The 18,746-nt window shown below is 46.4% G+C and overlaps 9 protein-coding genes across 9 annotated transcripts; 4 read left to right on the top strand and 5 right to left on the bottom strand.

Annotated features, from left to right (window-relative positions):
• Window positions 1–37: 37 nt before the first annotated feature.
• Window positions 38–4,642, top strand: IML1 (GTPase-activating protein IML1; the record flags this gene model as incomplete). Its single annotated transcript, NM_208221.2, has 1 exon — window positions 38–4,642. The coding sequence occupies one exon, from the start codon at window positions 38–40 to the stop codon at window positions 4,640–4,642; it is 4,605 nt and encodes a 1,534-aa protein (NP_982868.2).
• Window positions 4,643–4,702: 60 nt separating this feature from the next.
• On the bottom strand, window positions 4,703–5,773 carry HOM6 (homoserine dehydrogenase; the record flags this gene model as incomplete). Its single annotated transcript, NM_208220.1, has 1 exon — window positions 4,703–5,773. One exon carries the CDS (start codon window positions 5,771–5,773, stop codon window positions 4,703–4,705), a length of 1,071 nt encoding a protein of 356 aa, NP_982867.1.
• A 207-nt stretch (window positions 5,774–5,980) lies between these two features.
• Window positions 5,981–10,912, bottom strand: HIR3 (Hir3p; the record flags this gene model as incomplete). The annotated part of the gene is made up of 1 exon (NM_208219.2): window positions 5,981–10,912. The coding sequence occupies one exon, from the start codon at window positions 10,910–10,912 to the stop codon at window positions 5,981–5,983; it is 4,932 nt and encodes a 1,643-aa protein (NP_982866.2).
• Window positions 10,913–11,044: 132 nt separating this feature from the next.
• Window positions 11,045–12,079, top strand: IPA1 (putative polyadenylation protein; the record flags this gene model as incomplete). The annotated part of the gene is made up of 1 exon (NM_208218.1): window positions 11,045–12,079. One exon carries the CDS (start codon window positions 11,045–11,047, stop codon window positions 12,077–12,079), a length of 1,035 nt encoding a protein of 344 aa, NP_982865.1.
• On the bottom strand, window positions 12,074–13,219 carry PPX1 (exopolyphosphatase; the record flags this gene model as incomplete). The annotated part of the gene is made up of 1 exon (NM_208217.1): window positions 12,074–13,219. The coding sequence occupies one exon, from the start codon at window positions 13,217–13,219 to the stop codon at window positions 12,074–12,076; it is 1,146 nt and encodes a 381-aa protein (NP_982864.1).
• A 180-nt stretch (window positions 13,220–13,399) lies between these two features.
• AGOS_ABL084C (uncharacterized protein) lies at window positions 13,400–14,416 on the top strand (the record flags this gene model as incomplete). The annotated part of the gene is made up of 1 exon (NM_208216.2): window positions 13,400–14,416. One exon carries the CDS (start codon window positions 13,400–13,402, stop codon window positions 14,414–14,416), a length of 1,017 nt encoding a protein of 338 aa, NP_982863.2.
• A 79-nt stretch (window positions 14,417–14,495) lies between these two features.
• On the bottom strand, window positions 14,496–16,769 carry PMT4 (dolichyl-phosphate-mannose-protein mannosyltransferase; the record flags this gene model as incomplete). The annotated part of the gene is made up of 1 exon (NM_208215.2): window positions 14,496–16,769. One exon carries the CDS (start codon window positions 16,767–16,769, stop codon window positions 14,496–14,498), a length of 2,274 nt encoding a protein of 757 aa, NP_982862.2.
• Window positions 16,770–17,037: 268 nt separating this feature from the next.
• Window positions 17,038–17,802, top strand: MGM101 (Mgm101p; the record flags this gene model as incomplete). The annotated part of the gene is made up of 1 exon (NM_208214.1): window positions 17,038–17,802. The coding sequence occupies one exon, from the start codon at window positions 17,038–17,040 to the stop codon at window positions 17,800–17,802; it is 765 nt and encodes a 254-aa protein (NP_982861.1).
• Window positions 17,803–17,856: 54 nt separating this feature from the next.
• On the bottom strand, window positions 17,857–18,720 carry AGOS_ABL087W (ABL087Wp; the record flags this gene model as incomplete). The annotated part of the gene is made up of 1 exon (NM_208213.1): window positions 17,857–18,720. The coding sequence occupies one exon, from the start codon at window positions 18,718–18,720 to the stop codon at window positions 17,857–17,859; it is 864 nt and encodes a 287-aa protein (NP_982860.1).
• Between the last annotated feature and the right edge of the window lie 26 nt (window positions 18,721–18,746).

Genomic DNA, 18,746 nt, shown 5'->3' with positions numbered 1-18,746 from the left:
ATCGGGGTCGCCAAAATAAACTACACATCCACGAGCCATGCAGTCGAATCTGCTCCAGTTCTCCAACCTGAGGACTGGCAACTTGCGTTTAGCGAGTACAAATCGCGGCTCTGCGAATGGTGGTGGCAGCAGCACGATGGAGTCTGGGACGTCTGGGGCCGGCAGCTCCTCGAATAAACAAGTCAACATGGTCATCGAGAACAACACTCTGACGATAGGAGGGACCGAAGGGAAGCGTGCCTTTGGTCGGCGGCTGCAGATGGACACCAGCGGATTAAAGGTCAAGAGCAAGGTGGACCAGGAGGAGCTGGAAAGCGCCATGAAGACGCCTATCTCTGGTATCCCATTTTTCAATCAAAGTTCTAGGCGCTCGTATCAGTTTGAGCTTAGCTTCCACAATACACCAGTCTCGGATGACTGTCATGTGTTGATCGACGTTAGCCAACTACCAGGGGCGCGCGAAGGTGATCTAGCTGAACTGAGGACCTACCATCGCTCGCCGGGTACGCGTGATAAGAAGGTATATTTTAAGATCAAATCCTTAGATGTGGAAGCCAGAAGGAGGTCGGCCACAACAGGTCTTTCGATATTAACCGGGCAGTTACGCTACTTGCTGGACCTTCCTTCCAGATCTCCTGTGTGGGTGAAACTCAAGTCGAAAAATGAACACCAAGCAGACCTCGTGGAATTACATGTTAAGGATTGCCATGTTAACAGAGGAGATATGTGGTGTATATCATCCACTTTACTCGATACCTGCGTATTTACTGGACAGAGGGTCACATATATTAATGCTCTTAGGCTCATCGTTAAAGCGATCTATAGAAATGGAAAGAAAGTAATTTCTGGTTATGTCGGGAATAATACTAAAGTAATATTTGCTTCAGAATCTGCCAGGATCATCTTTCTCATACAGATAACAGAAGAAATGTGGCATTTTGAACAGAATGGCGAGAAGACATTCCACAAAGTAGTTAATTCCTTATTTCCAAGGATTCTAAAAAGGTGGAAGGACATCGGAACCTATCACACAATCACCATCGTCTTTTGCGCTTCCGTAGACGAGAGTGGGCAGTCTTTCAGAAATATACCGCCGGGTGTTCGTTTAAAAAACACAAAGGACTATTTTCGAATAGTAGTGGATCGAGTAAATATCCTCTACTGGGATGAGATAATGAAGACATTAAGGAAGGAATTCATGCAAATAATCGGAGATTTGAGGAATACACAGACAGATGATGGAGGCGGTCCAATCAGATGGAGTTTCACTCCTGTTATTAAATCCAACATCCTGGAAACGATAAATTTTGCTACTACGTTGCTTGCAGACCAATTCAGGGTACCGGATTTAAAACACACGGTAACTCATGTGATTATTATCAGCCCTGGTACTGGTTTATATGACGTAAACTATGATTTGTTAAAGGTGACATGCAGGAAGTTGCTTTCCCTAGAAATTGCTGTTGATTTAATATGCCTTTCGAGAGCTCCTTTACACATCGTCCCGCTATTCAGATATATTGATTACCAAGGTGAGCTATGTCATTCTGCACCTACATGGCTTAGTATATCATTTTGGGATGATAATAAGAAATCACAGGAATGGCACCCAAGGTGCAAGATTTACGATGTTCAGATGATGGGTGTAACTGAAAGGCGCGATAGCGAAGAAGTTACATTAAATTATATGAACTCTGCGCTACACACGACCTCGGTTACAGATTTTATGGACCAATATGATAAAGAAGTTTTTGACGCTGATAAATGTTATCCTTTATCCAATGAGAACCGTGAATCAACGCCTCTGGAAGATACCAGTAATATTGAAAGCACTGTACTCCCAAAATCTGGGCATGAAGTTCAATCGATAGTTTGGAAGCCGCCGAGGTCATCTAAACCACTTGTCGAGCCTACCACTGTGCAAAGTGTAATTGTCAGTCTACACCAGCCCGGGACAATCAATAACTCTTCCGAAGACGATCTCACAGATACAAGCTCCTCTAATTCTTCTCCTGAAGCAAACGAATCTTTGGCGCTGGCTAGCTTAAAGAATATGACCCAGATATCAAGAGGGTTGACGAAGAGAATTGTTTCCAAACTAATTCCAGACATTAAATCCAAGAGAAGTCGTCATTCTATCATGGCAACTGGTAACGAACACCCTAGAAACGACACTTACGAAGACATAGAGGATATAAGGAAAGTTGATTGCCATTCTACTGGCACAAACATAACATTTTTAAAGCCTACCTTTCGGTCCATGGATGCCGAACACTATAACCCACCAGATACAGTATCTAGCCATGGCTCAGCTGGAACAGATTCACGTCGAGAGTCACTCATGTTTGAGAAAAAGTCCGTTCTACTGGATGATTTTGCTAAAAAGAAATCCAATGTGAATAAATATATCAAGGAAAAGTCATTGGTCGATAGCTTAATTCATCTTGATAATCCCTCAGTCTGCTTTAGTGGTGAGGTAGCTACTATGCTAATCCCAGATCGCTGGAAGGATGTGTACCCAAAGTACGTTGCTAAGAAATATACTAAATGGAGATCTTTTACGACACCTGCTGAGTTACCGATAACTACCGTTCACTTCCCTTCATTATCAGATTTTGAATCTAATTTTATATTCAGAAATCATTCGGTATCATTAAATATTGATAGGGAGGTTTACGGTCAAACCACCTTCGACCTATTACGTGATATGATATACATACGGTTGCTTGCAGGCTTCCAAATATGCACCTCAGAGTTGCTGAAGAAAGTGGAAGCAACTGGTAGTAATGAAATACACGAACAAGAGATTGCTAAAGTACTTTCAAAGGATAATTACATGGTTGCGATCTACTACATGATAATTGACAATGAAGTTCATAGGATTAAATGCGGGTACAACGGAACTATTGATGTTCAAAGATTTCTGAGGAAAAATGAGAATAAAATGATGGATACAATTGCCAAGTATACACCGCTAGTAAGGACACGCTATGAACATTCATATAGACCTTGCAAGATGGATCCATTAAGAATATCTAGAACATCTTTACGTTGGAACCAGGTCGACCAAATTTTGGCTGGCTACTATGATTCTATGATGGACAGTAGCAAAATCGGATTCCGGTCTAAGTTTGTTATATTGCCAGCAGACATACCTCCAAACACATTTTCTTCAACAGTGAACGGCCGGAAAGAAACGTTGAGTGCCGAGGAAATACGGTTGGAGGGATTGAGAAAATTGATTTCATCTATATCAAAATCTAGGCTTAGAACCAATCCAGAGAAAGCTACTAAAGCATCAAGAAAGGAGGAAATTTTACCCGAGGTCCATTTCTATACTGGCTCCCTTTTTGAATATCTTGCTGACCATCATGACAACCTAGAGCATGTTGACTCTCCTGCGAAGGATGCACAGTCCGCCGACTTGTCAAAGTTCAATAGAGATGCCGAGTTATCAAGATTAGCATACGAGCTTCAGCATGGTGAGAAACCGATCAAATTGACAAATAGAAAATGGCATTTTAAGAACCATTCGTCTTGCTTTGTGGGGCTCGAAATGGTAAATTGGTTAATCGAAAACTTTTCCGATATTGATACACGAGATGAGGCTGTTATATACGGACAGCAGCTACTAACTGATGGCCTCTTCCATCATGTTGATAGGAGACATGGCTTCCTAGATGGGCACTACTTTTATCGCATTTCAGATCCATTTGTGGATATTAAAATAGAAAAAGGAAGCGCCGAGTCCCCTCTTAACAGTGATCCGATAACTATTAATCGGCGTGTCTCAGCATCCACGATTATTTCCAGCAAACAAAATTCTTCAGGTATGATACAATCTAAGAATGGCGATTCCGAATTGCTAGACAGGCAGTCGGTTAATGATGAGGGCAAAACCATAGTAATCAGCACTGCCATAGATATTGATCTTGATCCAGCTGGAAATTCACACAAGCTCGAGACATGTACAGTACACTACGATCAAGTCCACAACCCAGATCATTGCTTCCATATAAGGATTGAATGGTTGACTGCAACCCCGAAACTGCTTGATGATCTTGTTACGAACTGGGGCAGATTATGTGAAAGGTATGGATTGAGGTTGGTAGAAATACCCTGGCATGAGCTCTGTACTATACCATCATTTGACCCTACGCATTCTTTTATAGAAGCAACATTAGCAATCAATCCTTGGACAGATCCAGAGTTTATGGATGCCGAAATATTTGCATCCCAAAAATATTTTTATCATGTTCATTTATTGGAATCATTCGGGTTTTTGCTAGATAATAGGGCATCCAGAATTCTACAGAATGAGCGGGTATCGTTCAACGTTGTTTATTCATGGGGCAAGCCAAGCTTTAAATACGCTCAATTTATCCATAATACAGGAGCTTACATGGCTGAGATACGAGAGAATGGAGATCTCTTCCTAGCTCCAAATAATTTATACCTTTCAAGAAATGGTATTGGGAATAGCAGTGGCAGTTTGCATTTAGGACCCAAGTCTGCTATTTATTCGGAGAAAGTCATGCTCGATTTCAAGCATGTTTGCGAGGACTACAAAAAACTGCGTTCTGTCTTCTGGGAAGCCAGAGATAAATGGCAACAAACACGCAATACATTAGAAGAGTACTAATATTAGTTTATGTCTCTTATATAAGTCATAACATACCTATTTAGTTTGCTGGTAATAGAATCACAATCTTTCTGCAATCTTAATCACGTCACCTAAAACACCCGCAGCAGTCACACTTGCGCCAGCACCGGCACCTTGGACGATCAATGGTTGCGAGTACCGGCTGGTTTTGATAGATATCACATTGTCGGATCCCTTTAGAGAGGCAAATGGGTGAGAGAAGTCATATTTTTCGATACCAACAGATACGACGTTGTTTGGGAAATCGACTTTACCCACGAAACGCAGCACCTTGTTCTCCCGGGCAGCTGCATCCTTCAATAAGGTCAACTGTTCGTCGTAATCAGGTAGCCGAGACATAAACTCATCCACTGAGTTAACTGAAGTTAGCTCGTCTGGAATTAGAGACTGAACAGGGAAAGAGGATGGAGATTGAACCTCAAATCCAGCAATACGCGCCAGAATAGTAACCTTTCTAGCAACATCCATACCGTTTAAATCGTCTCTAGGGTCTGGCTCAGTGTAGCCAAGAGACTTCGCTACCTTGACAACTTCGGAGAACTTTACCGAGTTTGGAGCAATAGTAGAGAATTCGTTGAAGATATATGACAAAGTACCTGAGAAGATGCCCTCAATCTTTTCAACCTTGTCATTGGTCTTAATCATATCACGTAGAGTGCCGATAATTGGCAAGCCTGCACCGACAGTTGCTTCATGATAAACCAATCCATGCCCCTCTTCATCCGAGAACAACCCATTCCAGAGCTTCAAGTCGGAAGAGAAGGCCTTCTTGTTCGGGGTCGCAATAGAAATTCCAGCACCAACAAAGTTTGGGTAGAAATCGGCGATGTCCGAGCTGGAGGTATTGTCAACCAAGATTACCTTCTGAGGAGACTTTTGTAAATACCCAACGAGGGCGTTAAGTTCCAACGGTTTCTCATCAGCATTCTCCAAAGCGGATTTCCAAGATGATCCCAAGTTCAATGGAGAATAGTCCTTTGAGATCAATGCAGCACGAGACCGAGCGACATAAATTATGTTGTAGCAGATAGACTGTTTGATTGAAAGAAGCTGCTCCAAAAAGGCGTTACCGACGAGACCGGTTCCTGTGGGAAGCACATTAGTTAGCATATGCCATTTTACCAGCTATTTAAGCTTCATATCAAATTGACTTACCTATAATTGCGACGTTAACACTCTTGCTTGGCATTATTCTATCACTTCGTCGAGAGTTTTGTTGGATTGCAGTTTAGTTTATGGGTAAAAGGATGAAGCAGGTGCTCAGTTACTCTTCTTTTCCAAGCACAGTTGTGGGTGATATTGGAAAAAAAATCCAAATCACGTGATTTTATCTACAATCTGTGATATTTTATCGAAGGCATCCTTCTTACTGACTCTCTTCCTCGATGATACTTGCTTGGTAGTTGATTTCTGAGGTTCGGCAGCTGGCTGCGGCGATGCAGTTTCATTCTCGGTTGGGTTTACATTTTTATTGATCTCGACGAATTTGACCATTGACTGTGTAGCCTCTGCCGCTTCGTGCTCTTCTACCCATGGCAGGTATAGATATTTAAAATAGATGCTCAAACAAACACCATCAAATGCTATTCCACTTGATCCCTTTTTCAGTTGGTATGAAATTGCAAGAGATTCGAGAACTTCATAGGAATAGTTTTCTTTATTGAAAGAGGCGATCAACTCGTCGCTATATCTGTTGAACGCCTGATAGTTCAGAGTTGGTAACAATAACTCTGCATGCTCCTTTTCGTTAATACCCAAAGCCGCTCTGGCACCATTAATGAACATTTCCACGGCTTTATCTGTAGCTAGAGAACCGTTAACCATACCTGAACCAAATCTCCGCATCTTCCTAGCGGCGTGGCCCAAAGATATGTAGTCATTCTTATGACTCAGAAGCTTCAGGTAGAACATAACGTATTGGTAGGTATAGACAAAATGTTTGCCCGGTCTTTCATATTCAGGTTTCCATATGTTGACGAGATTCTTGTTAACACTTTTCAAAGCCATTAGTACTCCCATCTCCTGTATTGCACCGTCTACATCATTAAAATCATCAAAGAGTATGCGCGCAATCCTGTATGTTGGCCGATGATGCCATTTCCTCTTGTCTAAGGCTAACAACCTGCGCAACAAAGTTATTATCTTTCTATAAAAATCCTGAACCGAATTTTCAGGATTGTGAGAGTAGAAATTCGCTTCCTGCGCAAGGAAGCTATTATCATTCAAAAGGTGCTTCAGTGCGTCCTCCGGCCGCAACCATCCATGTTTTACTGATTTATAGCACTTAATAACCAAGGAATAGTGAGGTTCGATAATGTTGTCGTTCGAAGTAGATGCTTTCATTGCCAGGTTACACGCCCTGATGATTATATCGAAACCGTCGGTAATAAAATCTTCACGCTCATGCTTAAATCGGAGGTTGGCAATGTAGTGGGGGTTTAGCCAGTTTTGCAGGGCATCCTGTGAATCTTTATACATTTCATCAGCGTTTGTAAATACAAGCAGCGTGGCACGGTAAATATTAGCACTGGAAATGGAAGGTTGAGGACTATTCTTGGGTTCTACAAGTTCGCCAGTTTCGGTTAACACCAGTGCAGGTGCAATATCTCTTTGGAAAGGTAGTCCTTCCATTGGCTTGAAGTATGCATTCAGTAGCTCTAAAGCAAGGACTTCGTATATCTCTCTCTTAATGAAAGCATTCTCCATTTTTTGAGCTTCAGATAGTGATGGATCATCAACAGACAATTGACAAAGATTCAGTGCCATCAAGTAGCATAATATCGCCTTCCTTTGGATACTTGCAGTAGTTGCCTTTTTAGAGGCTACTACTAATCTATCTGAAGTCCAGATCAAGTCATCCTCCACAACGTAAGAGTAACATTTACCTAGCAAAAACCATGTTTCGAACCTGTTCGTTTTGTACAGAATGTCTGCTTTTAAGGTTTCAATGATAGAGTCTAGTTCTGACGGGCGAGCCTGTAGCGTTTTTTTCCGGACCTTGTATAAGTTAAGTAGTTGGACACCACTAATATAATACAAGCCCAGATCCACTATCTCTTGTAAGTTATCGCGAGGTTTCGTCAGCTCAATTGAAATGCAGCCTTGAAGGGCTTCCTGTATAATCTTTGCAGTTACAGGCGCCTCCAAATACTGCTCAAAATAATATACATTACGGGCCAAAATATGGTTCTCAGCATATGGAATTTTCCCAATTACGTCTATAACATTCTCAATTACCTGCTTCAAGTTTGACCTGTTGGTGGATATTAGGTAGGGATTCTTATTCTGGTATTCAAATCTGATGAGATATTTTGCTAAACGCACTGCATTGTGCATTTCTAACACCTGCGGTTTTGCACCATGGTCTTCAAAACTGTTTGCATCGCCTCCCAAAGAAAGACGGTACTTGCACAAAAGGATCTGTTTCAGTGGAATAAATGAACTACTTCCCTCCACCGAGCAGAAAAAGTGTTCAGCAAGGTTAAGAAAGTTACCATTGGCTGCATCGCAGAAGGTGAATCCCCCAATTAAAAGGTGCAAAGCATGGATAAATTCGGTGGCAACTTCGACGCCATTAACGACTTCCTTTTGCGTGCATGCACCAGTGAAGTAAAGAACGAGAAGGCAGGAGATATCGACAAACATATCCTTGAGGATTACGGATGACTTGGCAGCCTTTTTGAAAAAGGAAACGGTGGTCGCACTCTTCTGTGATAATGTTTCAAAGTAGGTCAATGGATACAATAGGATAAACACGTCAATCAGAAGTTTAAAGTATTCACTCGCTTGAGAGGTATCATTTATAACCCACTCATTTGCTCCTGAAAGAAGTTCAATGAACAGAGAGGTAAATGATCTCATTAGGGACAACGTCGAAAGCAATGTTTGTTGTCTTTGAAGCTGTGACTGGTCGCTGTACTCTTTGGAGCATAGCCGCTCATACAACACATGAAGAACTTTAAAATAACATATTTGGAAATTGGATTGGTCCTTAACAGCAAGGTAATGGTGTAACACGATGCGCCACAGCTTAATCTTTAAGAGAAATGGTGCTTGGTTCACAAATTCCGACATGGAACGGTCCTCTGGGGTATCCAGTAGAGAAGTACCGACCAACACACGAGAAAGTGCTTCTATTTGATCTTCGTTTGAAGAATCATTTCTATCCACATCCATCTGATTGACCATCGTAAATTTGCGCATCATTTTTATCTTGGAAAGCTGGGACTGGACAGTTTCCATGTTGAGCCGTGGCGTATGTTCATAATTCGCATAGGATATATCAATGTCCATGGAGCTATTCCGTAGTTCATGCGTGATATAGTCGAGGGAGTGGATAATCCTATCATCAGTCACGTCGCTGATGCACTGGAGATAACAGAACTTTGACCACAGGTACCTGAATTTCAGCTTCCCCTCAAAGACTAATTGATCTAGCAACAGCACCCATCGGTCAATCTTTTTCTCAAGCTTGTTCTTCTGTGCTTCAAGCTCCCCGTATTTGCCTCCACTAATCTTCTTTGCATGTATTTCGGTATAGATTCCGCCCAACGAATTCATTAACACTTCACAAAATGACAAGCCCAAGCCCTTATACTTCTCACTTTGAGAATATACTAGGTCATAAATATTTGACTCTAAGCTCAAAACAAAAGATTCTATTGTGTCATAAAGTATAGGAGACCAAAACGTATCGGTGATTAAACATGAGCCGTCGGGCCTGACAGTAAGCAATACCTGCAGAAGCAAGAGCCTTACAGCATGAAAATGCAACCTGTTGCTATTCACTGTGGAGATAAACTCCGCTACCTCTTTGTATGGCAACTCCGTCAACGATATTGTCGGGCGGTTTTCCTCCGTAAACATGCTAGAACGCAAGAGAGATGTCAATTGAAAGCTATCTTCGCCTTTGCCCTTGTTTTTAGATGTGCCTTTTGTTTCACTTTGGTTGAGAAACTCTGTATGCTTGCTTGTCCACGAATTCAGGCACTCGTAGAAGTCAAGCATCGGCATGTACGCTGGATATGTGGAAGGAATCGCTTCTGGGTTGAGGTGAGACAGCTCTATCTCTAGCCGCACTTCTAGAATTCCAGTACAGGAGTAGAACAGCGCAGCAAAGTCTTGATGTGGTCGTAGCAGCTCTGCTTCGTTCGTCTCAGTGCTGCGCTCCTTGAACCTTTTACTGGAACGTTGAGCTGGCCGTTGGCTGTCGCTCGGAAGCTCCGAGTCCCGCTTACTTTCGGTGCGACCCCCATTCTCAGAGCCCTCTTTCTCTAGTGTAGGCGCCTCTGTCGCCGCTTGAGTGGCCGCGAATGGCTCCCGTTCATTCTGAACACTAAGTTGCTCCATCACTTCTTGTTCTATTGGCTTGTCGTTGTGTACAAACTTGATGCACTCAATCGGATCTCCTGCCTCGCTATAAGGATCGGGCGCTTTGCTGAAGAAGTTGGTGTACTTGTACTTCGGTACCAGGCTGCGGAAGGACTCCGCAATGCACTCCCAACTCAGCTCCTCCAGATTAACTTCATATTCAGCCAATTGCTTCATCATTGCATCGTCCTCGTCCTTGAGCTGCTCGATCTTGTCCAGGACCGGCGGCAGCGGCTGCACTTCGAGGCTGTCTGTTTTCACCAGTGTGAGCACACGCGCCGCAAATTCAGTCACCGGTTCAGATCTCACGTCACGCAGCACTCGCCGGTACTCCTCCACCAGGCCCCGCGTATCTGGCAGAAGCGCCCGCCCCCGGCCCAGCAGCAGCATCTCCTCCGGCTGCTTCGTCAGTTCGTACTCAAGTATCCACCGCTGCAGCCGCTTGCTCTTGAATCCTCTGAACACCTGCAGTAGCAGCCCGGTCACCGCAGCATCTCCATCGCTATGCTGCAGCGCTTGTAACAGGTTCTCCACCACTTTGAGAATGTAGTCCACGATGTCGTCCTTGTCCAGCTCTTCCGCATGCTCGCGCACGTACTGGTAGTAAAACACCCCGCGGTTGCGATACGCCAGGTATCGCAGCAGGTCCAGCGTAGGTGACGAGTACCGATACAGCCCCCAATGGTCCGGTTTCAATACTTCGATATTGAACAGCTGCTCAAATTTCGCTTCTGCATCATCGAAGCGTTTAGCTTTAAGGTGGAACAACGCACTCTGGAACACCCGAAAACTCTCTTCTACCTGAAGCTCACGTGAGTGCTCTTCAGCCTCCAGCAACGCATCATGGGGCGTTGAGTTCAATGCAGTGAACAATGACATGGTATCCGAGCTAATGATGATCTCTTCCTACCCTGTATTTCTACTTAGCAGGAACCTAAATATGTCGAAATCATCGCTAGTAGGATGTTTTTTCTACAACACAGACATTTACGCCAACCAGAACGCTAAGGCATGCAGTATCTCGCGGAGTATCTGCCTAGGATCGGCGTAATGCTAATAGTGGTTGCGGGAGAGGCTGGTGAGGTTGAACTGGGAAAATTGGGTGGGCATAGGTTGACTGTCACAGTAAATGGAGCGGCCGAGGTGATCGAATTGCCCTGTGAGGTTGATCCGCTAGCGCGGCCGCGTATTAGACACTCCGAAGGTGCATTTGAGGTCCGGCTGAAGGCGGTGAATGGGACTGAGGGCCGGGGCGCGGACTTCACTATGCTGGCTGCAGAGGACGGGTGGGGGCGAAAAGACCTGGCGCGTGCTGAACTGCGCTGCGCGGCGTGCGACGGGCTGCTGGTTACGGGCGAAGCATGCAGGCGCGTGAGCGCGATGCCCTCCGAGTTTTGGACGGAGCTGATGGACTACTGGCACTGCCACAAGCCTGCGGACGAGTCTGCGGGCGCACAGCAGTACCTGACGAAATATAACGCGCTGCTGCCTGCGGACGGGGAGCTGCTGGTGGGGGACACATTCGTCACGGTCGGCGAGGGTCTGCTGTCAGAGAAGCTGGCGATGAGTGGCACGGCGGTCCTGTGCAAGGCATGCAGAGCACCACTGGGTGCAGTGACTCGGGAAAAGCTGCTGCGGCTGCACAAGTGGAATCTGGTACAGGTGCGTTCCGATGGCAGTCGCAAAAAATACCGGCAAGCCTCTGCAGTTGTCGCGGGACTGTTGAGCGCACTGAATTCGCATGCAGCGCGCGTGGTACATCTCAGGGCCGAACGTGGCTCGCAGATCGCGTTGTGGGTTTTCAATGTGGGATTAGATGTGTCTACTGCCGATGGTCTGATCCGCTGCGGGCTCAAGATCTTATATACGGACGATGTCGAGTCTGTTACGCATGCACCGAGCGGCAGGCAGCATATAGAATCGATGACCATGCCTGACGCATGCTTCGATGACTTTGTAAAACGGTTGGAGACCACAAACGCGACATTGCCGCTGAGATGTGGGAAGATGGGTAACTGGAACGTTAGTTACATAAGCATGCTATAACTCGGCGACGGTTCTCTTGAGGAGAGGTACTATTTGCTTGCGACTGGCAGATAGCATTCTCTGGTCGCACGTCTCAATGACGAGTGAGCCGGGGGAGAAGACAGAGGTCTTGCTCAACTGCAACTCTGGGGTGAGGCTTTGGATCAAGAACTCGACCTGCTGCGCACGGTCGCAGGAGTTGGCCATGATAGCCAACTCCCGTTTCAAACCCTCGTTGGCCTTCTTAATTGTGAGCACCACGAGGAAATCTAACTTATGCTCCAGAAGGAAACTGTGCCAGAGCTTCGTAGTCCCATTGTCGCCGAACTTCTCGCGCATCCATTCGAAAGAGCGCACGACAGTAGGTACGCCAACACGTAGATCTGCACTGCGGCTCGGGAACACCAACTCTTTATAGTCCTTACGAAGAATCTCATCGAGTGAGAAGCCATCTACGTCATTCTTTGCTGCCTTCATGCGCTTGTAGTACGCATCCTCGTTCATATTGGTCAACACGCTTTTGCAGATGGCGTACGCTTGCATGTCCGAGTCCTCTACTTTATGCTTGAGCTTCGATGTGTCCATCATGATTGCGCTCATGCATAATGTCAGAGCATCTGTTAGCTGCGATTGATCGCTAGATCCGAGAATGCCATTCCAATAATTGACAACGTGTGATGAACAGCTGCCGGTGGGCGCTACGATGTAAGGCCCGTTTGTCTTCTTCACTTGTTCATAGTATATCCGCTGATCCTCGTGGTGATCGATTACACCGACAACCTCATCAATGAGATCTTTACAAGGCCCTTGTAGCTCATTGTGATCGACCAACACGCCATCAATTGTGAGCCCATGATCCATCTTCCACTTCTGTAAATCCTCGAGAAAGAATAGACTTTTGTCAGAAACACCAATGTGCTCGAGCACCATCTCCACATCTTTGCGGAGCTTGAGATCGTGGTGTGGGATGCTAATTATCGGTACCACAGGCTCAGTCGGCTTCCAGGCATAGCTGAAGTACGCATATGCGATGGCGGACGCCACTGAATCAAGGTCCGCTGATTCGTTGCCACACACAATCCGTAGAGGTACCCCTTGCGAGAGGTTCTTCACGTATTGGTTACGCAAAAAGGTCAAGAACTGGGCAATAGAATTGGACATGGTTGATACAGCTGTGGCTCTTCTCTTTAGTAGCGAGGGTATCCACTATTGTGGAACTGAATTGTCAATATCGCCGTTTTGGTTGTTCTTCAGAACATGTTCACCACTAAATAGCGTTCGGAATTTTATAGAGACGCCGATTGAGACCATTGGCACCCAAGCTGGCGGCTGACGTTTTCGATGAGTACGGTAGATTGGGACGGAACTAGACAGATCCTTTTAAGGACACCCGCAGATGTGCAGAAAGGGTTTAGTTTCATTGAGATCGTTAACGCAGTAGACGGGTTATCTTACGATTATCAGTCCAACCCAGCTTTTAAGGAACATGTATATGAGTTTCACACTCACTCAGGTGTCCCAATAGGGTATATTTTACAATTTGTGGTACAAGAGATGCGCTTGGTTGCATCTACAGAATTTGACCGCTTGTTCGCTTGTTCAGATGCAGAACGATATGTAAAGTTCAAGGAAACGGATTTTGAAACTCGCAATGAGCAACTGGAGACTCTCGCTCAGCAACTGCGCTCGAGATCATCTTTATCGTGCCTGAAGGGGTGGAGGAACGAGAAATATGCTGTGTATGTGGAACATCTTCCTTACGTGCTTATCGAACGAGCCCTCTCCAGTGTTTTCGGGATTATTACTTACGGGGTTCATATGAACGGGTATCTCCGAGACGCTTCAACGGGGGAGCTTTTGATATGGGTACCGCGAAGATCATACAAGAAAGCCACATGGCCAGGTATGTTGGACAATGTTGTTGCCGGGGGACTCGGGCATCCTCACGGAGTTTACGACACCCTACTGAAGGAGAGTATGGAAGAAGCAGCGCTTCCAGAAGAGGTCATCAGGAATGGGGCAAGAGCTGTTGGTGTGGTATCATATTTCTATCACAAACCTGGCGGTACCTATAGCACCGAGGCCGATTTTATTACGGGTGAAATTGAGTATCTATATGATATACAGCTACCTGTAGATGTCATTCCCAAGCCTAACGATGATGAAGTAAACAACTTCACCCTTATGACTCTCCAACAGGTTGTGGATGCTCTAATACGCGGAGACTTTAAGCCTAATTGTGGCCTTATTATGCTTGACTTTTTGGTGCGGCATGGGTATGTTAACAGCGACAACGAACCACATTATTTGGAAATAGTTACAAAGATGCATCGGCACCTCCCGTTTCCAACCCTGTAGACGTCCATATATATGCTATGCTATCATTCCGCGGGCTTGATACTCCTATATACGGATTTTAATATCTTTTTACATGTGTTCATTTAGCAAAGTGTAGCTTTATGTCAAACCACTGTCTCTTAATAACTTCCTCGGGTGTCAGCGTCCTGTCGCCATACACAATTGGGCTGAAATAAATGAAAAATCCCACAACGGCGATAGACAGTAAGCCTAAAAACGCCAAAAGGAAGTACTCGTACACAATAGGGTTCGTGTTGTGAGGAGCAGCTGGCTCCGACTCATCCTTCCGGGTCGTTAAAGCTCTATTGTCGGTGAAGATCACCTCCCACAGCCCTGCGGTAAACATGGCCGCAATGAGGTGAGCTGGCAGGTAGTGGTGAAGGAATTTCTGGCGGCCCATTAGGAAGAACGGGAAATAGTGGATTGCCCACCCGATGTACAGGAAGCACAGAGGCCCGTAGATCTTCTCTCTGGCCAGTTTACCCAACACGAAAAAGCTGCGCTGTCTAGTAATGGCATCAGCCAAGAGAATACCGACGAATAAAGCCAGGGAGATTAGTTCGATCCACCATCCGATGATGTTTCCCGTGAAATATATTTGCCGGCGTTCGGTGTCATTTGTCCAGAATGATACGCCTGATAGAGACCCTGGCCAGGATTCCGGTTGTGAAGCAAACGGATGTTCAGAAGACAGCTTATTGTTATGTTCGAACATAGAACGCTGCAACTCCAGCCACTTGGAGAAGAAAGGCATTTTGGTGACTTTCTTAGGGATGTAGACTTTTCTTTCTTCACTCAAGTTTAGGATGGAATTCACAGTCCAAATATTAGCTGGATCGGTCACTTTCTTGTTCCCGTTAACTTCCTGCTGCTTGAATCCCCATTCTGGCAAAAAGACGTCGTTATGGGTCCATAAAGCCACTGCAGTGTCAACATGGAACATTCTGAACATCGAAGTCTTACTCTTGACCGTATGGCCCCCATCTTTTTTATTTGGAGGCTGCAGTTTGAACAACGTCTGCTTGTAGCGCTCTCCATTTGCTAGCTCCTCAGATATCGTCGTAACCTCTTCGTTCGTAGGATAGTAGGGGGAAGCAACGTCATGTGTCAATAGATATGTACCAGTGGCGATATGTCTTAGTCGTAGCACATCATCTAGAAGAACGGGCTGGCCGGTCCTTGACGACAACTCCTTTGTAGGTAATATCTCCCACTGGTTGTTGATATCTTCATGACTGTAGCCAGTGACCTGTTGGCCCTGAGAAGATACGCGGCCATCTTCATAACGCAGCGGATAGTAGGCGTTGTGTGAGTGTAGCAGAGCACCAGTGTCCCGATGCTGGAAGGTAACAATGTCGTAGTAATGGACATCCTTCGAGTCCTTGGCAAGAGGTGAATCGGCGAGCGTCTCTTGGAACGCAGAAGACATAAAGTCGTCACCGGGACCAGACTTGGTTAGGATGGCGAAATGAACGTAGAACCAGAAGAGGTATACCGCAAATGGGAAACAAACCAAGCCGTTAAACCGCTGAACGAAGTGCCTGAAGAACATACGAAGTGACAACCCTGCTCTCACGTCGAGCAGCTGCCACAGATTAACGATTACGGCGGTACCAATCATGGCAAAGGTGAACACACCAACGTATTTCGTGGAGATCACGAACGACAGCGACAAACCGGTGGCGTAAAGCCAGAAGTACCACTCAGAGGACAATGGAGCGCGCAGTTGTGCCTTGTAGAAGCGGATATAGGTGTATATCGACAACGCAACTGAGATCACTAGCGTCGCATCAAGCAAAATCAATCTCGAATCGATCACATGTGCGTTGTCAACGGCCACTAACAATGCACCAAAAGCGCATGTAATCGCCTTGAAATTCAGCTCTCGCAGAATGCTGAACACCAGCGGCACAGTCAGCGTCCCCAGGATCGCGCTCAGAGACCTGTACGCAATGTAGGGGACTTGGTGCGTCTCGTAGCTGTATCCGATGTCGTCAAACTTGAACGCCCCGTCATACCCCACCAGCCAGCCCACAAATGCAATCAACATCTTAGAGAACGGCGGGTGCACGTCGAAGAAGTACGTGCGCTCCAGGTAGTACGACGCAAACTTACCAAAGTGCACCTCGTCAAACACCACCTCGCTAGGATGGTACAGCTTGTGAAACCGAACCGCAAACGCAATCGCCGTCACCATGTATCCATAGTACTTGTATTTCAGGTTGGAATCCGGTGCCGGCCTCTGGAGCCACCGCTCGCCCATGTACTCATACCGTCCCTCGGCCTTGCCCCGCTTCGCCGCCGAGTCATCACGTTCTACACTAGCAGCTTTCTGCGACTTTTTAGACGCCATAGTGCCACCTCTTGCCCTTTGGCCTATTCTATTCACCTATACGTCTTGGAAGAAGTCCAATCTGATTTCTGGAGCCATTTGCCACCCGCGTCACAACCCACTTCTACTCAACACGCTGGCTTTATACCTCCTTCCAGGAGAGCTAGTTGTATTACCCGGATTTGATGAAACTGTTCAATTCTAGATCGCACTGGACATCTTAGTCTTGGCAGCAGTAATAGCCACGGGACACAGGTATAGTGGCAGAACAATCCAGCAGCAAAGCGTCATGATCAGGTTTTGCAGTGCCCGTTTGATACAGAGAGGCCTCCACACGGCGGTAGCGAAGCCCGTGATGGCGACGTCGACAGCAGCATCTCGCGCAGCCGCATCAAAAATGGCGGGTGCGCAGGCCGAGACAGGTGTGGTTGGCTCGCGGTTGGTGCCTGGCTATGGCCGAACACTCACGCGGGCTTTGGGCGGCCAGGTTCTGGAAGCGGATACGGAAGGCGGTGGTCACGTGATGACAGAAGGGTCTGTGGACTGGAGGCGGTCGTTCCACGGACTGGGCGCCAAGCCGTTTGCGGCGCCGGTGCAAGAGGAACTGGCGCGCGCGCTGGAGCCGCTTGATATTGAAATCAAGCCCGACGGGCTGCTGTACCTGCCGGAGATCAAGTACCGGCGGATTCTGAATCGGGCGTTTGGAGCAGGGGGCTGGGGTCTGGCGCCGAGGTCTGACACCATAGTGACAGCCAAGCTTGTGACGCGGGAGTACGCACTGGTCTGCCACGGGCAGCTAGTCAGTGTTGCGCGCGGTGAGCAAGACTACTTCATCGACACCGGGATCCCGACGGCGACGGAGGGCTGCAAGAGTAACGCGCTGATGCGGTGCTGCAAGGACCTCGGTATCGGGTCGGAGCTGTGGGACCCGGTGTTTATAAAGAAGTTCAAGAAGGAGTATTGTATGGAACGTTTTGTGGAGCACCTCACAACCAAGAAGAAGAAGAAGATCTGGTTGCGCAAGGACCGCGAAGTGGAATACCCTTACAAATAAGCGTTCTGGTTTATTTATTAAAATTGGTTGCACTACATAACGGGAACATTTTAACTACTTAGAGAAAGTCGGTTGTGTTGTGTTGGTTCTCCCTCGTCCATGGCGTGTGTGATCCACAGCCGCGCTGGAGTAACTGGACGCCGATGACGCAGATAGGATAGAATTGCATTCGGAGGTGCTGACTATGTCGTAGGACATCTGTGTGTCCATGACAAGCACGGTTTTCTCGCCTGTGTGAGGTTTTGTCAGAGCCTCCAAGGCAAGGCCGCGGTCAAAGTACTTGTGTTGTTCAACGGCGAGAATCCTGTTCCCCTTTTCAACCAAGGCCGAGATCTGCGCAGGTGTGCAGCTCACGTTGGCTCTGTCGAGTGCCGCGGACACCCAATTGAGACAGCAGTCATGTACTTTCATTAGCATCGACTGGATACTCCAGAACCGGTCCTTGTTGCGCTCGCGCAATGGTTTCCCCCGCTCTACCGGGTGCTCGTACGTGTGTATTAGAAGTGCCAACGTCACCATCGTTTGTATCGTCCTCCAACTGGCTGCATTTATATTTATGCTTGCATACAGCATCTTGCGTCGGAGGCAAGGATACAGAAACTGCTCCAAGACCGTGACTGAGAGCCAATAAACGCACCAGTATATCGATATTTGCGTCCGCATCATGCACTTCGACAAAGACAATGCGCATATTTTGAGATTTATATGCATAACCTCCTCCAACTGGCGAAGGTAGTCCTCCGATTTAATCACCTGTGAACCCTTGAACTGTAGCGCTTCCATGTCGCTGTAGCCCTTCGCGATGTGCCTGCTCAATTCATTGGACTCATACGTAGTATGGAATGTGAGTATGAGCGGGAGAACGTAGGTTACGACGATGTAGATAGCATCCAATAGGATATTGACAGCAGATGTCATTGGGACTGTAGGTCATAAAGATATGC

The sequence above is a fragment of the Eremothecium gossypii genome, chromosome II (assembly GCF_000091025.4).
Source record: "Eremothecium gossypii ATCC 10895 chromosome II, complete sequence".
Classification (NCBI taxonomy): Eukaryota; Fungi; Ascomycota; class Saccharomycetes; order Saccharomycetales; family Saccharomycetaceae; genus Eremothecium; species Eremothecium gossypii.
Note: the sequence above shows the minus strand (reverse complement) of the source record. Positions and strands in the feature narration are given on the sequence as shown.